This window comes from Columba livia, chromosome 23 (genome assembly GCF_036013475.1).
Source record: "Columba livia isolate bColLiv1 breed racing homer chromosome 23, bColLiv1.pat.W.v2, whole genome shotgun sequence".
Lineage (NCBI taxonomy): Eukaryota > Metazoa > Chordata > Aves > Columbiformes > Columbidae > Columba > Columba livia.
Genome location: NC_088624.1, coordinates 691145 through 712328, shown reverse-complemented (window position 1 = coordinate 712328; position 21184 = coordinate 691145). Strand labels below are relative to the sequence as shown.

Sequence of the window (21184 nt, the reverse complement as noted above, 5' to 3'; positions counted from 1 at the left end):
AGGTGAGATGCCAGCAAGCTTGGAGGTGCCTCTGTGCTGCCCCAAATCCATCCTGAGCCCCAAGGGTGGGTCGGAGACACCCAAGGGACACCCTGCAGAGCAGGGGCCTGGTCCCCGCTGTCCCCGCCGCTCTCAGGGTGCTGGGGTGGGCGATGAACACCCAGCCGTGCCCAGCGCGCAGGGTTCCCCGGGGCTGCCGGCGCCGCAGACAGGAGGTATCAGAGGATGTGGAAAATGTGTTGCCACGGAGACGGATGCTGAACCACTCGTGGGAACGAAGGCTCAGGGGACGCCGGGTGAGACGCGGTGTCCCTGGGCCGGGAGGATGCTTCCCATGGGCTCGCGTCGCTGTCACCAGCTGCACAGGGACCTTGTCCCCCCCCTCCCTGGAGCTCGTGTGCGCGGACACGTGCGCGATGACCAGAGCATCCCTGCAGCTTATCGGGGGTGCAGACACAGGGGTGCCTCACTTGCCAGGGAGCCTGAGCTTCCCCAGCTGCAAAAACCTCCCTGTCTGCAGCCCTGGTGTCCCCAGATATTGGCAGCAAATATTCCTCAGGGGAGCTGTAAGGTATTGATGGGAGGGGGTGAGCAGGGGTGGCCACATGAAAAAGCAGGCATTTGGGGATTGTACTGGGTATATCCCAGCCCTACAGCCTCTGGCTGGGGATGCTCAAGCCCATTTTCCCTTTCTTTTATTATAAATCACACTTTTGGCCTCCCCATCTCATTTCCCAAAGCCTTCAAGAGTGCTTCAAAACTCCCATCTGATCCATCTCTCTGCTTGAGCAACCAAGGAGCTTCTGGAAGGGAAAGAAACTATTCCCTCCTGATTTAAACCTCAAACCCACTATTTTTACCAGGTGTGTTACCTTTCCTGATGGCTCCTGTGCTGCCTGGTACAAATCACTGCATGGGGATTTTTTTTTCCTTCCTCTCTGAACCCTGAATTTCAAGGCTCCTGCTTCATTTACTGATGAATTCAATCAATTATCATAGTGCATAATTCGCTAAGCTGCTTTCCCCGACACGGTGATGCTGCCGTGAGGGAGAGGGAAAAGCCCCATCTCCCATCCAAATTTTTCATCTAAACAAACAGGGTTTGTTTTCTGATTCTTAAAGCAAATGAAACATCCCAGGCAACCGGATTTTTTGGTGGTTTATTTCAACCTGTGACTAATAAAAAAACAATCACGAACCATGAGACTAAGTGCTGTGGCCAGTGCATCCCCTTGATGTCACCTGGGCTTGGGGACAGGGACCTCAAGAGGGATCCTGCTGTCTGGCTGCAAAATACCTCTGTTGGGGGTATTTGGCAACGTTATGGGGCTGCTTCCCTGGATAGATTAAAGTCTTGTGTGTCCCCTGCGTGGGGACAGAGTGCTCACTCCCAGCGCTGGAGGATCAATTGCTGCTTTATCACCAGAAACACTTTATCACTTGGCTCTTGCCCGGGGCTGAACGCAGCAGAAACGCTCCTTATCAGCACGATTTTTACCCTGCTCCGCAAAAACGCCTTCCAGCACGTGCCCGCGCGAGGACAAGGGTTTCTGGCCATGGGGAGGCCGGTCCCAGCACAGGGGACACGTGTGAGCCAGGTTGGCAGCTCAGTGGGGCAGGAGCTGGATGAGAAGGGGATGGAGACGTGGTTTCCACCATAGGATGTCTGGTTCTGTCCCCCTGCTGGGATCAGTGCCAGCAGCCCGATGATGCTCTATGGCACTGCACAGCCCTCAAATGCTGCGTCCTGAGGGCAAGTAGCAGCCCAGGGCCTCTACATGGTGCCCGTGTCTTGGGAGGGTCATAAATAAATGCAAGACCCTGATAACCAACCCCTGAGAACCCCCGGCCACAGTGCAGGAGATAAACCCAGCGCCAGGCACACAGCCACGAGCATCACGGGGAAAGGAGTAAAAGCCTGGCCAGAAATCATCCCTCCTTCTTCATCCCTCATCCTTCGTCCTTCATCCCGCCTTCCTCCTCCTTCATCTCTCATTCTTCATCCTTCTTTCCCCATCCTTCATCCCTCCCCCCTTGCTCAGCAGCTGGGCGCCGACACGGGCTGAGCGAAGAGGCCGTCATGTTCCCTCCACACCCATCGGCCCAATAAAACGTGGCAAAGTCCATTATTTCTTTTCTTTTTTTTAATCTTCTTTAATAACCAAAGCCAATCGCAGCCCCGCTGTGAGCGAGCGTGACCGCATTCGTCACCCGCTGCGTGCCCGGTGCAGGGTACCGCGGCTGTTTATCCAAGCTGCTATTAAAAAGAAATCACCATAAACGTGCCTTCAGCCTCTCCAGAAAAAGATGAAGTGTTTGCAAGTGGCTGCACTGATCCCATCGCCTGCTCGGCTCAGCAAGTTCTGAACCCAGCGAGGAGGAGGACGGGGAGATGGGATTAGAGCCAGGAGGAGAACCAGGGTGTTCTCCAGCCAAGCTGCACCGATCCTTGATGTGAGAAGCATCCCACTCCATCCCAGCTGGGCATCACCCATCGTTCAGCCTTTGTGGGACCCCAGAGAACTGGGGAGCAACCCCCCAACACGACCCAGCACGACAATTTGTGCTTAAACCTGAGCTACCCCAGAGCTGCTCCCTTGGCGGCCGCACAGCCTTCCAAAATGGCTTTTAAAAACCTTATATTTAATGAAAATCAAATGTTAATCTTGCCCGGGTTTGGGGCTGCGCAGGGACCCGCAGAGGCCGGGGCTGTTTCAGGCGGCAGCTCGGCTCCCCGAGGCCGCCGGGCTCCTGAACCGCCACCCTCGCCACCCTCGCCACCCTCGGAGAGGCATCTTGCAAATCAGCATTTCCTAGCGATAAAAACTTGGGTTAAGAAAGGGGGGAAAAAACAACCCGAAAGAGGTTAGATCAGCAAAATGGTAATTTGATAATCTCAGACAGAGGGAGGGGAAGCCGCCCACACCGGGAAAGGGCAGGAACTACTGGTTTTACCGTGAATTATCAGTTGATAATGCTCCTATCGATCCGCTGGTGCTTGGCAGCCCAGGACAAACCTGGAGAGGGTGCCCGGCTTGGCTGATTACCTGGGAGCTGGAGCAGCAACCGCTGAGCTGCTTCGACTCCCAGATCTGCAGGAAGATGTGGCAGCCTTGAGCATCCCTGAGCATCCTTGAGCATCCTTGAGAATTCCTGAATGTCCCTGAGCATCTCTGAACATTCCTGAATGTCCCTGGACGTCCCTGAGCATCCCTGAATATGCCTGAGCATCCCTGAAAATCTCTGAGCATCCCTGAGAATTCCTGAATGTTCCTGAGCATCTCTGAGCATCCCTGAATGTCTCTGAATGTCCCTGATAGGCCTGAGCACCCCTGAGCATCCCCGAACACCCCTGGTTGTCCCCCAGCCCCACGGGTCCATGCTGGGACAGCCAGCACTGGCTCTTCTACGCGCCTGTCACGTCACGGTCCCGGCAACGCAGGAGGATTTCATTATAGCCAGCTCAGGGAAAGCTCAGGCAGATTTAATAAAGCCATTCTGCCTCTGGCAATGTCTTTAATTAAAGAGCTGGTTACAAATGGCTCGCTGTTCCCGGGGAAGAGGAGGGTGCTGGCCAGTGTTAAGGGGCTTATTTGTCCCCAGATTGGCTGTCAGTGAGTCCTCTTGCTCACGGTAGTGGGTGCAGGGACCCCCACTGTGGGGTAGAACAAGCAGCCGTGTCCATTTAATCACGTAATGCCGAGGTCTTCTGTCTTTTCTGCTGCTGAAAGCCAAGGCGTTTTGGCTGGATGTGGTTATAAACATTCATAAAGCTGTTTCGTATTGTATTACGGCAGTGCTGCTCTCAGCAGAGGACAAAGCTTTCTGTCCTGACAAGCATCCTAAAGGATGAACCCCCCAAATTCCATCCCCATCGAGGCTTTTCCAAGGGTCTCAGCTGGAAAATCCTCTCCCCGCTCTGCCCAGATACCCAATTGCCCCTTTCCAGCCGGGTCACAGCCCAGCAGCTCAAGGTTTGCACTTTTATGGTGGCTTTTATGGCTTCTTTGATTAACTCTGGTGAATCATTTTCCAAGAACCGCCAAAGCGATAAAGCCCAACCGCAGGCTGGGAGGTGGCAGCGGCTGTGCCGTCCCTGGGGTTGTCCCCTGTGGGCAAAGATTGGGGCGGTGGCCCCGGGACTCTTTCCTGGGCCTGGACTTTGCTCTTGGTGCGACAGGTGCCCATGGGGCCCCGGGGCTGAACGGGGATTTCGGCTTCGCCGAATCACGTTGTGGTGTTGGGGAGGTTGTGCTGCTCCTGGGGTTCGTGACGTGAAGCACAAGTCCCGGCTGAGGGGTGATGGTGCTGCGGATGTTGAGGATCGGCAGGGTGATGGTGCTGGGGATGTTGGAGGAGATCGGCAGGGTCTCTGAGGGAGCTTTTGGGGGTCTGAGTTGGTGACAGCAGCCCCGCCGGCGCAAGGGCTGGGGGAACAGAGCAGCCAGAGGGGGTCACACCTGAGCTCCCGCAGATCGCACCAGCTCCGGGAATGATGCTGCTCCCACGGGTGCTCCAGACCCACCAGGGTCCAGGTGTGAGGGCGCACTGGCCCCCAGGGGTGACCTCAGGGTCACTTTGGGGATCCAGCCCCACGGGTGCTGCCGATCCCACCCCACCCGGACCTGCCACGGGTGACCCGGAGCCGCGGATGCTCCAGGTCCCACCCCCGGGGGCTGCGCAGAGCGGGCTCCTGGTGACACCTAGTGGCACCAGGGACAGCAGCGCACACCCCGACACACGGACACAGACAGACGGACACACGGACACAGACACACACACGGCGGATGGTGGGGGGGGTGGGTCCGGGGGTGCCGCTCACCCCGGTGCGCAGCATCGCACCCACAGGAGAAGCCTGGACGGAACCCCTTGAGGGGACCCCTTATCTCTCCCCATCACCCATCTCCCCCTCCGGGCTCTTCTCCCTCGGAACTATCTCACGAAGGGGTGCAGGATGCGGCCGGCGGTGCTGGAGGGCCCCCCGGGGCGGGTGGTGGCAGGGGGGTCCCCAGGGTCATGTCACCCGCTGCCACCCCCCAACCCAGCCAAGAGTCCTGCAGGGGTGCTGGCTCCCAGCACACCACCCCAATGCTGCAGTGGGGTGCAGGGCGTTAGCAGAACCCAGGTCAGGCAGATCACACAGCTGCAGGGAATTAGCGGGACGCAATTAAGCCAGATCGCACAGGGCCCTCGTTAGCACCGCCCAAATTAAAATTAAAACACGGGAGAGAGCCCAGGGCTTGATGCAGTGAGGTTGGGGTTGTGGGGACGGGAGGGGGTGGGTCCTGCCCTGATCTGGGGGTGGGTGTTGCAAGGTGTGTGGTCTGGCATAGCTGGGGCGTCACACACACTGCCAGGGACTCACCCCCTTGGGGACCGTCCCCACCACACACAGACCCCCCCCTCTCTGTGGGGATGTCCCCCCAGGTTTGCAGCCCCCTTTCCCCCTCCCCTGCCTGCAGTGGCTCCCTCCCCCTGCAGTGATGCTGGGGGTGCAGCCCCCCTGCTTTGCCATCACTCGGTTGCCTTGCCAACGCGGTGGCCCTGTCCCCGTCCCTGCTCAGCGCTGTCACCGCGGGGCCCAGCGCGGGCGGCAGCACCCACAGGTAGGACTGGGAGGGCAGGGGGGCTGCGCGGGTGGGACCAGCAGCTGCGGATGGGCCCGTTTTAGGGCTAATGGGAAAATTGCAGAGCCCGGTTCCAACAGGCACCTGTTCCCGTGGTTGGGGGTTTGATCCCTGCCCCTCCATCCCCAGTGCGGTTGGGAACCAGGTTGGCCCCTTGTGGTGGTACCAGCAAGTCCAGGCGTCTGCATCTGGTGGGAGGATGCAGGGGATGGGATGGGGATGGGTGGGCATCCATTTGGGCCCCCCAATGGCAGTGGTGAAGGTTTGGGGGGGCTGTTGTGATGCAGGGAGGAGACTGTACCTCTGTCTGCAACTCCTCCCTTGCCTGGTCCCCATCCCTGTCCCCACAGAGCATCCCATGGCCCCGGGCAGTGAGGCTGGCGCGGGCAGGTGGCCTTTGCAGTCCAACCTAATGGGATAAACCAATTCCCTTAACCCACTTATCCAGCTGATCCAATAAAGGTGGCTGGGAATAAAGTGTGTGTGGTCTTAATGCACCTTCTCCCGCCTTGTCCCTCCCCAGCCCTGGCAGCACCGTGGGTCCGTCTGCCGGGTGCTCCTCCCCAGAGGCAGCCGCGCTGGGGCTGGAGCAGCGGTGGGACGCTGGTACCCAGCACCCTGACGGGGAGGCAGGGGAGGTGGCCGAAGCAGCTCTGACCCCCAGTCTGGCGGGGAGCATCGGGGGGTAACCCAGGACAAAGCGTGACACAGGTACAGGTGGGTTGTGGGGACCGTGGGGCGGCTCTCCGGTGTGGCTGCATCACAGATGGCTGACACAGCATGCCTGTCCCCCCTAGCATGGGGATTTGCTCGGCCCCGTGTCCCCGGGGCCATCACTTTTGTTAGGGGAGGTTCCTGAGCAGCCTCTCTTGTCCTCGTGCTGCCTTCCTCTAGTTTGGGGGGTTGTTGTGGGGATTGGGGGAGGGTGAGCTGGGGAGGGGGTGAAGGTGGGACAGGGGATGGGGATGGAGAAACAGGGATGGAGTGGGAGGGTTGTGAACAGAGGGACAGGGATGGAGGGATGGAAGGATGGGGATGGGAGGGCAGGGATGGACTGGGAGGGATGGGGATGGGAGGGCAGGGATGGAGGGATGGGGACAGGGATGGGGATGGAAGGACAGGGATGGAGGGATGTTGGTGGCGTGGCTGTGGGGCTGCAGCAGGCAGGGTTAGGCCAGCACAGGCAGGCGGGCAGGGACAGGAGCGCAGGGCCGGGCGTGCCGGGAGCCACCTCCGGCTGCGGGTGACGCGGTGGCCCCGGCAGCACCAGGAAGCATCCGGCTCCGCGGCAGGTGAGGGCGGAGCGGTGGCACCAGGACCCCGCCAAGGGACCCTGGACCCCCACTGCCACACGGGGCCACCCGTGGCTCCGCTGCCCCCTCCTCTCTGTCCCCACAGGCCGGCATGGACGGGGCTCCGCCACCCGCCAGCCCCGCGGGGCTCTCGGCGTACGTGGCCGTGTCACAGCTGCTGGGCCTGACGCTGTTGGCCACCACAGGCGCCTGGCTGGGCCACTACCGGGGCGGCGTGGCCTGGCACAGCCCCCTCCAGTTCAACGTGCACCCCCTCTGCATGGTGCTGGGCATGGTTTTCCTCCAAGGTGACGGTGAGCGGGGCCGTGGGACGAGCGTCCTGCCTCGGCTGCAGCCTTCAAAGCCCCCAGTGCTGCAGCCAGGCAGGGAGTAACGGGGACAAAAACGGTGACAAATGAGATGGAGAAGATGCTCCAGTCACCTCCCACCCATGTGGGGGAGCTGGGGTACCCCCATGGGTGCTCATCTGCCCCCTCTCTGGCAGCTCTCCTGGTTTACCGGGTGTTCAGGCACGAAGCCAAGCGCTCCACCAAGGCTCTGCACGCCCTGCTCCACGGCCTGGCGCTGCTCATCGCCCTCATCGGTGAGCGCTGGGGCCAGGGGGACACGGGGCTGGACGTGTCCCTGGTGCTGACGGGCTCCTCTCTGCAGGCATCGTCGCCGTCTTCGAGTCCCACCGGACCAAGAGCATCCCCAACATGTACAGCCTGCACAGCTGGTGTGGGATGGCCGCCTTCGTGCTCTACCTCCTGCAGGTGAGGGCTGGGGAGCCCCTGGGGTAAGGGGGACCCCGAGCACCCCGAGACATCCCTGTGACCCCCCACAGTGGCTCCTGGGCTGCGGTTTCTTCCTGCTCCCCCGGGCCTCCTTCTCGCTGCGCAGCCGGTACAAACCCCAGCACGTCTTCTTCGGCATCGCCCTCTTCGCCCTCTCCATCGCCGCCTGCTTGCTGGGCATCACCGAGATGCTCCTCTTCAACATCAAGTGGGTGACCAAGCTGAGCCCCCCCCCAGACTCCCCGACCCCCAGCAAAGGGCTGTTCCAGTCCCATGGGGCAGAGTCAGGCCCCTGCGCTGGCTCCATGGCTACTAAATCTCCCCCTGGGGCCTTGGTTGCTGCTGCTGCTGAGTCACTGCTCAGGTGATGTTTAGTGAGGGCTGGATCCTGCAGCAGTTTGTCTTTGGGGAGGGGAGGCGTGTTTCAGGTGTTTTCAGAGCCCCCCCGGGATGCTCATCTCCCCCTCACAACTGGGGGATGCAGTGATGGCCCCAGATGCACACTGGGGTCCCCCCAGCCCCCTGGGGGCACCCCAGGAGCCGCCTCTCCTTGGCTGGGGGAGCACATCTGGCAGGAGAGGTGCTGGGCTGCCTACAGCCCGCTATGGGACTGTGCCCTCAGTTTGCTGTCACCCCCACCTGGTCACCCTCCTCTTCCTCTGATTTGGGGGAAAGGGACCGTTCCCAGGGTGAGATGAGGATGAGAAGGGGGTCCAGTCAGGGCAGGGACAGGCCACCTGCACCCCGAGGCTTGAGCATCCCTCCCGTCCCCACAGGGACTCCTACAGCCACTTTGTGCCCGAGGGTGTCTTGGCCAACACGCTGGGGGTGCTGCTGGTGGCCTTCGGGCTGGTGGTGGCCTACGTGCTGACACGGGACGACTGGAAGCGCCCGCCGCTGGCCGAGGAGATGGCCCTGTCCATGGACTTCAAGACGCTGACGGAAGGCGAGAGCCCTGGGGGTGGCGGCCAGTGATGTCCCCAGCTCCCTGTCCCCACCAGATGGTGTCTGTGGGGTGTCCCTGGTGTCCTGGGGCTCTGCCTGGCTCAGGATGACGAGGACAGCTGGGGAAGGACGCGCTTGTTGGTGTAACGCTGCCTGTGGGTTCAGCTGTGCTCGGCCTTCATCCTTCTCAGCTCTGCCCCGTGCAGCCCCCGGTGACCCCCGATCCTGTCCCAGCCCCGTGGGGACAGCGGAGCCACAGCCCCAGCGGCACTGGGGGACGAAGGACAGCAGTTCCCCCAAAGGACGGGGGGGTGGGAGCCCAGAGTTCCCCTCTGCAAGTGGCCAAAGCCCGGAGTGTGGGGGCTGCTCCCCCAAAGGGCTCCCCGGGGGCTCAGAGCGACCTGGTGTCTGTGCAGGTTCAGTGTCTTTGTGTGCACAATGTTTTGTCCTAATGTGTTGTCTGCTCGGTCATTGCTCCCAACCTAATAAATGTTTGCAACCAAACCCCGTCCTGTCTCAGCTCCCCCAGCTCGTGGTTTCGGGGCACCCCCGAGCTCCCACACACGGGGGCAGCTGGGACCGGGGGCTGGGGAGGGCACGGTGGGCGGTTGGGCTGGGCCCGATGTCCTGCGCCCAGGGCCGGGCAGGGACGCAGAGAACACGCTCCGGCTCTCGGGAGCTGCAGCGGCGCTTTGCACCATTTAATCCGCAAAACAGCCCTGATCCTGTTCCCCCCATTTCACTACTGCCCCTTTGCTACCGGCAGCGGTGAAGCCAGACCCGGCCCCTGCACCGTCCCCGTGTCCCCGGGCTATCTCCTCACCGCCGGCTGCGATGTGGGAAGAACACCAGGCCAGACACCGTTTCCAAGTGTTAACCATTTATAAATAAGTACATTTTTTCATACATACAGTTTTCATTGTACAGATTACAATCTGTATACATTGGAGGGGTGGGGGGAATGCATTCTTTTGAACTTTTCACATCTATCTCACAGCTCACATGTACAGACAAGAAAACTCTGCTCAAGCAAATACAGCAAAGGAAAAAATATGTTTTCTTCTTTCCTTATAGAGGAGGCGAAGCCTCGGCTGGCGGCAGGGGCTGCTCCTCCCGCTGCGCGGTATCACGACTGTGTGGTGTTCCATATATCAGTAGAGAGAACAGAACATGCATTGAATAATATACTGTACAGAGAAAGTCCTTTACATCGGAGTTATAGAAAAGCTAAAGGAAAATTTAAGTGTCTTAAAGATCTTCCCAGCAAGTGTCTCGGAGGATGGCAACCAGGGAATCGTACAAAGCACGAGGTGTGTGTTACTGCACCTGTTCGCACCGACCTCGGGTCCTCTGGGATGCGGAGACGGGAGGAGACGGACGCTGAACGCGACGCGATGGGAAAGCACCGGCAGAGTCCACGCGAGCCGCGGGGTGAGCGCTGGAGCAACAGAATGAACTGCACAGAGCACACGGTGCTGCTCTGGGCGTCCGGCTGACCAGTGCACAGCGAGGCAGAAGTGACCCCCCAAACTCCCCCACCCAGCACCACCCCGACCCGCAGCCCCCGACAGCATCACCCAGAGGGGACAAAGTCTTTCGGTAAAGCAGCCCCTCTGTTTTTGGTGGCTACAGGATGCGATCCCATCAGACGGGACCCGGCTGCTGACTCCCCGGTACCGTGACAGCTAGAAAACGGGCAGGAGGAAAGGATCCGGCGGGGGTTGCGGTGTCCGCTGATCTCCCGGTGACAGTCACGCCAGCCGTGGTTTCTCTCGGGTAGGTCTCTAACAGTTGCGGTGAGATCCAGCTGTACAGTCAGGAGTTGGACACAAACGCATCTTGCTAAAGAATTGAGCCCTTAGTGGTTTGTATTACAAAAAAGAGTTTGATTGAATGAAAATCCAGCAATTATTCACACAAATCTGAGGGAAAAACACCACGCGGATTTCAGCTTTCGACCATTGTGCTTTGTGTCCAACGCGCCCCAGCAGACGTCGCGCGGAGCCACCGGCGTTCATCCGCAGAGCTCCCAGCGGTCCAAGTGCTCCTCTTCCCCGAGCCCCTGGTGCAACACCGTTCATCCCGGCACAGTTCTCTGCGATTCCCAAAAGCCAAGTCCAACCCCCAAGGAGCTCAGGACAGCTCGGCACGGCGCGGCTCGGCGGGGCGGGCGGAGGACGGGCAGGCACGCCGGCTTTGCTCGAGATAAGGCGGAGCTGGCACTTCGGTTTGAGCTAAACTTCTCCTGGTAACCCTGAATACACAGAAACCTTTGTACAAGGGGACTGAACCGCTCCGAATTTAGTGGCCTCCCCGGCTCCGGACCTAATCCAAGTATGGCTCGGGTGTTTGTCGCACGCACACACGTTCACGCTGCCAAGGGGGTTTAGTTATGGTTGGGTTAAAGAAAAACAAACAAGCAAACAAAACCCAAGAAGTTCAGTGCGTGGATGGACCCACCTGCGGGCAGACACCAGGCAGCAGACGGACAGACAGACGGACAGACAGATGGACAGATGCCGTGGGTTCTGGGGAACGGGCGCAGGCGGCGCCCTCGCCACCAGCCGCGCGGAGGAGGCGGCTCAGGCTGCGCGGCGCTTTGGAGATGGTTCCCCAGGGATCCATCCGGTCAAACCCTCCCTGCGCTCAGCACCGACGGCTGGTTGCAAAGCCACCGGTGGGGACGTCACGGGGGTGTCCCCTCCCGGGCCCCAAGCGTCCCCCAGCCTGGGGACAAAGCGAGAGCCGGCGGGTCCTCACCTGCAGCTGCCAGAGATCCCGGGTTTGTGGTGAACACCCGCAGTCCGGGGGGACGGGTCGGTTAAACTAAATCCAGGGCTGGGCTTCAGCATCACCCACCAACGCGCCCCGAGAGCCAAACCCAGAACTTGGTGCACCTGAAAAATCCAGCCTGCAAGACGGGGGGTGGCGAGCGGGGCCGCTGCAGCGCGGAGGGGACGGAGCATCGGCCACAAGCATCGTCCCGCATCTTCATTACTTAAAGAGTAATTAAAGACGTAGCACGGACTGACAGCACCGTGTCTGCAACTCTGGGCTGGGCAGATGGAGACCTGGGGTGACAAGAGGCGAAGGGACACGGTGCGGTTGGAGCCACGGGCACGGCAACCACGCGCGACACGGAACCAGCTCTGCTCTCCGTCCACGGCAGATCCCGACCGCGGCTTCCAGGACACGGGGGTGTAAAATAGGGATTTCCAGGGAGAGGGGCGTCCCTCACCCCCCAGGGCCGCGGCACAACTGCTGGGGAAGCGCTTTAAAACCACCGCAAAGGATTCTGTGTTTAAAAATTACTCAATCTGTTGATGCTTATATACAAGAGTCAGTTCTTGTGCTATAAATGTGATGATTCATTGCTTCCTTTCTTTTCTCTTTTCTTTTTGAAAAATACACTAAGAGACAAGAGCTGTTCTGCTATTTTCTAATGAAGACACTACTCACGCTTAAATAGCCAGTATTTCTCATAGTAACAAATCCAAACAGTAAAGTGCACCATTTACAGAGAGAACGGATGGAAAACCATTAGTGCAAGAATCCCGTGAAATAATGTGAACACGTCGTATCGTGAAAAAAACCTGCACGTGTTTAGGCCTTTCGGCTTGGTGTTGGTGCTCAAAGCGTGAGCTGTCTGCTTCTTCCCATTAAAACATCTTCATAAACCCAAAAATCACACACAGGGAGGTTTCGGGACGAGCGTCCCGTTGGCATCTCAGCGCAGCGAAGCGGCTCAGGGCCGCGGGAAACGGGGCTGGATTTGGAGTTTGGCTACTTTCTCCTTTCTTTCAGCAGCTCGGGGCCGGGAGCCGCTCGCTCGGGGGAGCTGGGGATGGGAAACATGGAGCAAAGATGCTGCTGATGCTCCAGACCCGCGTCCCGGCTGCGGATGCACCGTGTGGAATCGGTGGTTCCCCATAACGCAGAACACGCTGCTTCAAAAAAGAGGGGAAGAAAAAAAAGCCATCACGCCCCCTTTGAGAGGAGAGAAATGGTGCGTGGAGCTGAGATCCGTCCTACCGAGGGGCCCCCAGTGCCCCCCAACATTTCCAGAGCCCTGTAATAAGCAAAGAGCACTGGGCTGCACCTCGAGAATGAAACCACCGACCTCAGTCCAAACACTGTCTGGACAAACACCAAACAGCCCGAAAGAGCCCCAAAACTCGCCAAACTCCATCAGGAAAACCGCCGAACACTCTGGATGTGTCTATGAGACACAAACCATCATCCCGAGGTACGCGCAGCCCAGTCTGAGCAAACGAGGCAACGAAACGGCAACGAGACGTGCCCGTCACGCAGACGGATTCAAAATAAAGCCCCATTGAAGCTGGGATTTGCCCAAGAGCTCCGGACCAAGCCCTGAGCTGGTGGAAGCGGGTGCAGCCGCCCCGACGTCCGCTGGGATACGCGATTTGGGGTAAGAAGTCTTGACTCTTGGCTCAGCCCTTTGGAAGCACCGGCAGGTCCCGCTCCCCGCAAACGGCTCCGGAGTCGTTGTGCGTGAGGTTCGGCATCCGCAACAGGCACGGTGCTGCGCTTTGAAACAACACACAGGGTGGTTGTTCTGCCCCCGGAACGTCCCACCGAAAACGCCCATTACGAACCCACCGGTAATTCAGGAACCTGTAACACCCCTCCAAAAAAGCCTCAGAGAATAACTGAAAAACTATTGAAAATCCTATTAAAAAAAAAGATTTTGGAAGTGTCCTCTGCTTTTCAGGCTGTCTTGATGTGACCTCCATCTAAAAAAACATTGAAAAAAACCACCCGTCCCAAAATGTCCTGAAACAGATCACATAAATAAATCATAAATAACTCTCTTAACTACAGGTCCTTAAAAGCAAAATGTGGTGTCTGCCTTCTCGGGGCAGGGGCACGGCACCGCTTGCCAAGGGTTTTGGACACAGATCCCAGGGAAGGGCTGGGGTGCTGGGGGACCCTCCTGTCTTGGGAACCGACACCCCACATTAAACATCCTCATCATAAAAAAACACCCTAAAACCTGCCATTTTCCTCCTTGAACACCATTTTCTAAGTCTGATCTTTTTTCCCATTGCAAGTGAAATACCCCACGAAATAAAGCGCAAACGGTAAAGGGTCCCGGTGCCAACCCGGTGCCAACCCGGTGCTGTGCGCGAGGTGCAGCCGCCTTAACGGTGCAAAGAAGCTGCTGCAATCCAACAAGAGCAAGAGCTTTCTGGCCAATTCCCTCGATTAAAACACAAACAAAGGGCCAACTTCAATCTCTCAACGCTCATGAAACGCCCCAGAGCAAAGCGGCGTCGGGGGGACGGCAGGTAGCTCAAAAAGCAGCGAAGCATCGAGTGATCCCCATCCTGTCTGGCCAGTGATGCGAGTAAATAACAACGAAATCCAATTTGGATTCAAGTGCTCCAAAGCAGGTGAGGCGGGATGGGTTTTGTGCATAGCTACTCGGTATTAACACACGTCGTGCCCTCGCTCACTGCGGGTTATTTGCTCCTTTGGGGCAAGAAGCCGAACGACCTGCGGGTGCAGCCTTGGGAAAGGCTCCTGTGATCCCTGCTCTGCTCCCAATTCCCATCAGAATCCAGTAAAAACTCACCGAGACACAAGAAAGCAATTTAAATCAAACACGATTGTCTCTCAAAAAAAAGAGCTGGTTACCTCCCGCTGCGTGGGGATATTTCTGGACCACCCCGCACCGCGTGCTAAGTTATCCCGATTGGGAACTCAGCTGGAATGGGGCAAACAAACTGGCTTGGCTGCTGTCGGCTTCACGGTCAGCTGGGGAACGAAAGGGCTGGAGCACGTGCATGGCTGTCTGACCACCACACCAAGTACCGGAGAAACTCGGGCATGTAGCTACCAAAGAGAAATCAAAATAATCATAATCATACTAATATGCATGGAAATCAAGCTTGGAAGTGTGTGCTGAAAACATGATGGGGGGTCTCACTCCAACAAGCGTCTTTTACACATTAGACTCCACAAATGGTCTCTTTGGTTTGATTGGGGACGTCTGCCCTTGCCTGGAGTCCCTGGAGAGCTGCCTGTAGAGGTTGTCCTGGTAGGCCTGTGCCACCGGCAGCGTCCTCGCCACCTTGACGTCGGGATACGAGGAGGCTTGGGTGACTCTCTCCAGGAGGTCTCCCCGGGACCCATTGGCCAGCATCCCATGGGGGCTGTAATAGTCGTCCTCTAGCAAATGGCCATTCTGTGCATTGTTGGTTTTGTTATAAAAGGCAATGTTGCTGATTGAAGAAGGCGGGCTAAATGATTCGGGCTGAGGGAGACTGCCAGGAGACGTCGGACTAATGACAGAGTCCACTGAGGACACAGCCCAGGTGCGGTTCTGCTGATGGAGGTGGGGATACTGCTGAGTCCGAGCCGTTTTGTCGATGATTCCCATGAACGGCGTGGTCCGGGAACGCGCCGGCTCGCTGGGGTAACCGCCCTGCGTGGGGGACACTGGAGAAAGTTCATCGCATGCTCTGTCGTAAGCCGGCTTGAGAGGAATCTCCATTTGCTGAATCGAAGCGGAAGGGCGGAAATTGGGAGTCAGGTTGGAGGTGGAGGAAATGCTATTGCTGGAGGGAGAGAAGCGGAGGCCGACGCTCTGAGAGTGGAGCAGGGGCCTCGGAGTCGGCGGGTGAGGCTTGATTTCGCTGGGGTTCACCGTGATGGGCCTTCTGATGAGATGGGACACGTCTGGAGAGCCCAGCTGGCTGGCGGGGAGGGAAGAGCGTTCCAGGTCAAGCTTGGAGTGACACACCGGGTAGTAGGACGCGGACTGGCTGCGCCCGATCTGAGGGGTCTGGCTGTACCGCATCCCGCCCCTGTACGCCGAGGACGGTCTCTGCGGAAGGTCTTCTTTAGCCAACCCTCCGTGCTGACAGATGGCTCCGGCACTCAGGCTGGCCTGGACGTGCTGCACGGGTCTGCTGTCGCCTACGATCCCACCAATGGAGCCCTGGTAGACCAACCTGCTCTGGCTGACCCCCATTTCCCCTGACGCCGACTGGTACTTGCTGGCCATGGAGTGGGCGACCTGGCTGTAGGCGCCGGTGGGGATGACGGTGCTGGAATGGACGGCCGAGCTGGGCTGGTTGCTCCTCACGATCTGCGCCTTGGCCGGCTGCAGCCTCAGGCCCTGCTGCGGCATGGCCACGGGGAGCTGGGGCATCTGGAAGGACCTTTGTGTCATCTTGGACAACGGAGACTTCGGTCTACCGGGGAGCGGGCTGACCCCGCTCGGTTCTTGCTGATAACGAACTGGGGAACCGGACTGGGACCTGTAAACGCTCATGCTTTCTGCTGGGGGGCTGGCGCGATACTGAGGCCCTCTGCGAAGAGGAGAAGGTGGTGGGCTTTGATATTCCTTCCCTTGGCTTCCGACGGGAGGCGGGCTGAAGCGGTAAGAGGAGCCCTGGTGAGCAGGGGACGTGTGCGGAGGACTGGGCCTGTAATGTGAGTTTTGGTGCGTCGGAGACAGAGCAGGAGACGTGGACTGGTACCCTTGTCTGGTCGGCGAACCCACGGAGCTGTTGGACCTGAAATCGAAGACCTGATGAGAGCCAAGAGGTGAGCCAGAAATATAGGCTGAGTCCCTGTGAGCTGGGGACGGGGGCGGGCTCTGGATGATGGGCAGCCCTTGGTTCGGCCTGGACTCGGTCTGCAAGCCAATGGAAATGTTTTCTACATCCTGCTCAAGGTATTCCTCCTCGAAGATGTCCTGCACAGAATAGAGCTCTTCGTGCTGGGCTTCAGGCTCGGGCTCCGGCGGGAGCGGCGGCGGCGGCTGCTGCTGCTGCACCTGCCTGCACTCCTCCTCCACCCGCAGCAGCAGCCGCTGGATCTCCCGGTTGTTGGGACACAGCTTGATGGCCTCGTTCAGGTCCTCCAGGGCTGCGGAAAACTGCCTGCTTGACAAAGGAACAGAAACGAGAACTGAAGTTACTCTGGATGAGAACGGAGCCGTTCCCGGAGGCTCCCGAGGGTTAAGCAGCTCGTCTGTGTTACCGAGGGGGGTGTCTGTGATTGCTGCATCTCTCAAACTCTGTCTTATGTGCCTCCCTTAGGTTTATTTTATTCAAACTGAAGGAAAACCCTGCCAGCCATTCTGGGGAAGAGGGGAACACCAGCCTGAGACGGCACAACCCAGACTAACAAAGATGCCTGTCCCTCGCAGTCTGCGTTACAGGCTCATTAGTTACTCCTCATGGTACCACCACAAGCTTTGCCGCTGTGTTAGCGAAGGGGAAACCAAAAGCAACGATAACGAAGAGCCAAGCTCACCGCTGCTGTAAACAAGGGCGGCTTTGACGAAGCTGCGACCGCTTATGGCAGCACAAATGTCACTTCTGCCTGATGCCGAGACCACCCAGCGCCAGGGCTGCCCCACAGCGCCGGGCTCCACGGCTCAGCGCCTTCCGCAAGCCTTGTCTCTCCGATTTTGCAATGGATTCGGCTAAGTTCTTCAGAAGGAAGGAACAGAGCGAGGTCAGGAGCCTGCGAGGAGTCACAGGGAGGTGGGGGTTTGGGGACGGGGCTGTCATTTACAGGGACATCTGTCTGAACGTGATTGTCACCTTGGGGGGATGACTGCAGAGAAAAGGTCCCCAGTACCTCCCAACACCGGCCTAAGGTTTCACCATTTGAAAGCAGGCAGAGGACCAACAAACTCCTGTTCCCCGGCTTGTGCTGAGCTCAGGGAGCTGCTGCTGGGCACAAACTGGGAAACGAGAAAAGAAACACCAAAGCGGTGACGGTGTCTGCTGGAGAGACCTGGGGAGAAACGGACGCTTGTACGTGGGGAGGCTGATATCATCTGCAAAGGAACCCGGTCCTTACACTTCCTTACAAGTATTTTGGAAACAATGGGGAGGAAAACCATGGAAGGAAAGGCGTTGGGTCAGCGTGGTCAGCCAGCAGGACCTGTCCGCACGACAGAAGGTCACGGCTTCACCCCCCATGCCAAGACATGGTGGACCAGGCAGCGTGGCACCAGGAGCCCGGCTGTGTCATTTTGGTGTCATTTAAACCCAAAATGACAGCGCACCTGACCCCTGAGCGCAGGACTCCAATGCAGAGCCCTCCTGCTCATTTAGGGTCGGTTTTGAACGGAATCTTTTAGCCTTTGGGGAGGTTAACAGGGGAATCCTCCAGGCTCCATCTGGAGCTCCCCGGCTGGCACCCCCCGCACAGCTCATCAGCTGCCTCTGCCTCGCAAACACACCGCGGGACAGATCCATCGATCTGATGGCCAGAAGAGATCGCTGTGACGAATGAGTCTGCCCTCCCGCGTAACACAGGCCACAGAGTTTCCACGAGTCATATTTTGCTTCAAGTCCCAGTTGTGCTTGAAACTAAAGTGTATTTTTAAAAGGAATACCCAGCCCCGGTGTGGCGAGATGTTCAAATTTCAACTAAGATGAGGCTCTCGAAACATCCGCATTCAGCTCCTCCAGAAATTAGCAAATGAGTGAGGGGTGTTGCTTGGGAATTTGAGAGGTCTGTAAAGCAATTAATTAATGTTCCTTTGCCATTTCTGTCCCATGGGGACACCTCTGGCCCGGTGAACGCCAGCGCTGGTGTGTTGAACAGACAAGCCCTTCACAGTTCTCTGTCTCCTCACCTGCTGCTGCGCTTGGCCCTTGCTCTTGCGTAATAAGCTTCATAAGATTTCGGTTTCAGCTCCAGTGCTTTAGTAGCAAATTCCTCCGCCATTCCAAAATCCTGTCATTACAACAGATGTGCAGATAAGTAATTGAACAGATATAGAAATAAAAATATATACAGTTAGGGGAAGGAAGCAAGCTTAATATGGACTTTTTTTGCATGTAAACTCAGAAAACTGCAGAGTACTGGAATGTTTCACATTGATTTGATGTAATTTACAGCCAGGAAGCTACGACGGAATGTCCAAAGACTCCAAGCCCTCTTGTAACACCCGACGCTGTCAACACTCACGGAGACCAGCGAGCCACTGGCTCCGTCCATCGATTGTGTCCCAACAAGTGCGGGCAATCCCTCCCCAACAACCCGCAGTCCTGAGGAAACATCTGGTCTTGCGGAGGCTGGAATGTAACCTCACAAAGGGTTTTTTTCCACAGTTGAAAGCGCTGGGAAACCTTTCCCACGCCCTCCACTTCCCACTCCGCAACACCCTGACGTACTGCGAAGGGGCTGAATGAAACTGCACGTGAAGGGACCACGATGCCTCGGTAGATAAGGACAGGAGTCGCGAAGGTCTCCCAGCAGCGCCACCCATTCCACTGCTCCTCCAGGAGCAGCTACTGAAGAGATACTGTCTAAGAGACTAAACTGGGAATGCGGTCAAGAGGTGGGTACCTTCTGCGGTCTCATCTACAGATGCAAAAACTTGCAGAAGCAATTAAAACACCCTGGAATTTTCTACCACAAAACCTGGGATTCCCCAGTTAACAGTAAACTGAAAATCTTGTCCTTTAGGCTTAGCCGCAAGTTGGCTTGTTTAAAAGAGAAGGTTCACACTTTTTCTATAAGCTGTGTTTGTTCACCAGCATTAAGACTTTTACTTCCATGGCTTGTCATCTGTCACCATCACAGCTCAAAGAAACGCAGCTGTCACCAATGTGCACTGGCTCCTGCCCTGGGCGGAGATTTCACTTTGCTCTATGGAGAACTGAAGCTGCAGAGGTGGAAGTCCCCGCGCAGAGCGAGGGGCAGGTGGCGCTTTGCTGGTTCTCGCCGCAGGAGCCGGTCGGAGATGCTGCTGGAGAGCGACAGGGATCTGGCACTTCGGGGAGGGCAGGGAGGATGTGGGGGTGTGTGGATGAGTCACTGCCCTGGGGAAGCGCTGGCCCCCTAAGCATATGCTCCGTCATTTCGATTAATTAGTATTCAAAGGAGCACATCTCCTGGCTCCTCCCTCACCGCTGCCCCAGAAATCTGGAAAGTGCCTCCGCCCCCAACTCACAGCATCACCAAAAGAGTCATAAAAAATTCAAAAAGCTATAAACATAGCAATGAATTTTTAATCATCAGAAATGCATATTAAATCATTACTCCTTTTGGAATTAGAAAATGTCAGTGCTCTGTGAAGGACAACCGGGTTACACAGGGGGGAGATCCCAGAGGTCAAATCGCCGTCTCAGGATGGACACGTCCCTGTGCATGGACACAAAGCTTAAGGCCACGAAGAGTGGGGACACTTACGTTCATTTTCCTTCGACATCGGGAGAGGTTGAGCAGGAGCGAGACCTTCAGCTCACGGAACGTTTTCAGGTCTTCTCCAAAGCCTTCCCTGGGGAACTTTTTCAGAGCGTACTGGTAGCGCTGGGCAGCCTCCTTCACTTTACCTTTCTAATAGAAGGAGAACATGTCACAAAACACGCTTGGGTAACTTCACCGCAGAGAACTCACCAGCGCCAGCAGCGTTTTGGGTGGTGAAGGTAAACAGTGTTCACTATTTCGTATTCACTACTCAGCTCTCTTCCAGAAAGGAAAGCCAGAACATTGGATCAAGGGAACATTTAATCTGGAAATGGAGATGCCTTGTGCAAGTTGAGTGGGAACCACAGAAGAAATTGTGTTAACTCGATACAACTCCATCTGGTCTCTGGATGGATGGTCTTTTGAGCTGGGTGATCAGGAACCCAATTCTGGAGAACACCCCACCCAAAGCTCATTAAGCACCTGCGAGCGTAAAGAATATGAAGTGTGGGACTTTGGGTGGAATTCTCAGGCCTTGGAGAAGCCTCTGCAACAGCAGATAAATATTATGGTGCTGGTGTGGCTCTGAAGTTGGACCAACACACTGCGACTCATCTCCCTGGCCTTCAAATGTCTAAAAATTAGGTGTCTACATCTAAACCCGTCAACCAGGTTCCTTTTATAGTTACTGGGACACAACAGTCACCTTCAAAGGGTAACTCATCTCTGTTAATTTGGCCACCTATTTCTGGGATGGGCTGATCTGCGCCCTGGAGGGGGCGGCCACGGCAGCCAGGGTGAGAGAAAGAGGGCAAACCGGGATCTAGGACACGTGCAGCTCGTAGCGACCCAGACGTAAATCTGGCAGCTACCAACGCTGAGCTGTAACACCTTTTACACTCAGGTTTCTCAGCTCTCACGAAGCTCTGGTAGATAACTTTGGTTACAACGCCAGCTTTGCATATTTTCTGCTTCACCCTCGGAGCTTAGCAGTGAATCACTGTTGTACTTGCACGTTTCGTGCGTGTGTGCAAATCAACCAGGTTTTAAAGATCTGCTTAAAATGAAACACGGAGCAAAAAAGGCTCTGTAAGTCTAACGGTGGAACACCTCCCATGGGCTAAAGGACACGGCAGAGCCCTCTGTGTCCTGACAGCCTGTGTGCACTGCAGAAGCCTCCTCATGAGCTGCTCTGGGATACACTATCTCGCTGCCTTGTAACGCTGACAACGTCGCCGGAGCTGGCGCGATGACATCAGCACTCCAAATCTCTGCAAAACACTTGGGTTCTGGTGTTTTCAGAGAGGAAATGAAGTGCTGGCTCCGATCCAGAATG

At 57.1% G+C, this 21184-nt stretch overlaps 2 protein-coding genes across 12 annotated transcripts in view; one reads left to right on the top strand and one right to left on the bottom strand.

Moving 5' to 3' along the window:
• The first annotated feature begins 5307 nt into the window (after positions 1 to 5307).
• On the top strand, positions 5308 to 9169 carry LOC102093825 (transmembrane ascorbate-dependent reductase CYB561). 4 transcript variants are annotated; one of them, XM_065039421.1, is made up of 7 exons: positions 5308 to 5606; positions 6151 to 6338; positions 7026 to 7227; positions 7425 to 7523; positions 7592 to 7695; positions 7767 to 7924; positions 8493 to 9169. In XM_065039421.1, exons 3-7 carry the CDS (start codon positions 7032 to 7034, stop codon positions 8689 to 8691), a joined length of 756 nt encoding a protein of 251 aa, XP_064895493.1. In that variant the 5' UTR covers positions 5308 to 5606; positions 6151 to 6338; positions 7026 to 7031; the 3' UTR covers positions 8692 to 9169. The 4 variants fall into 4 exon arrangements, with proteins under 4 accessions (XP_064895493.1, XP_064895492.1, XP_064895491.1 ...); XM_065039420.1 differs by having other exon boundaries at positions 5321 to 5606; positions 6151 to 6344; positions 7026 to 7233; XM_065039419.1 differs by having other exon boundaries at positions 5326 to 5606; positions 7026 to 7233.
• A 355-nt stretch (positions 9170 to 9524) lies between these two features.
• Positions 9525 to 21184, bottom strand: part of TANC2 (tetratricopeptide repeat, ankyrin repeat and coiled-coil containing 2) — a 122123-nt gene continuing 110463 nt past the window's right edge. For all 8 annotated transcript variants that reach the window (XM_065039142.1, XM_065039144.1, XM_065039145.1 and 5 more), the window contains 3 exons: positions 19852 to 19998; positions 18290 to 18390; positions 9525 to 16574 (listed from right to left, as the gene is read on the bottom strand). In XM_065039142.1, the coding sequence (XP_064895214.1) occupies positions 14627 to 16574; positions 18290 to 18390; positions 19852 to 19998 (2196 nt within the window). In that variant the 3' untranslated portion in view covers positions 9525 to 14626. The remainder of the gene's footprint in view (positions 16575 to 18289; positions 18391 to 19851; positions 19999 to 21184) is intronic.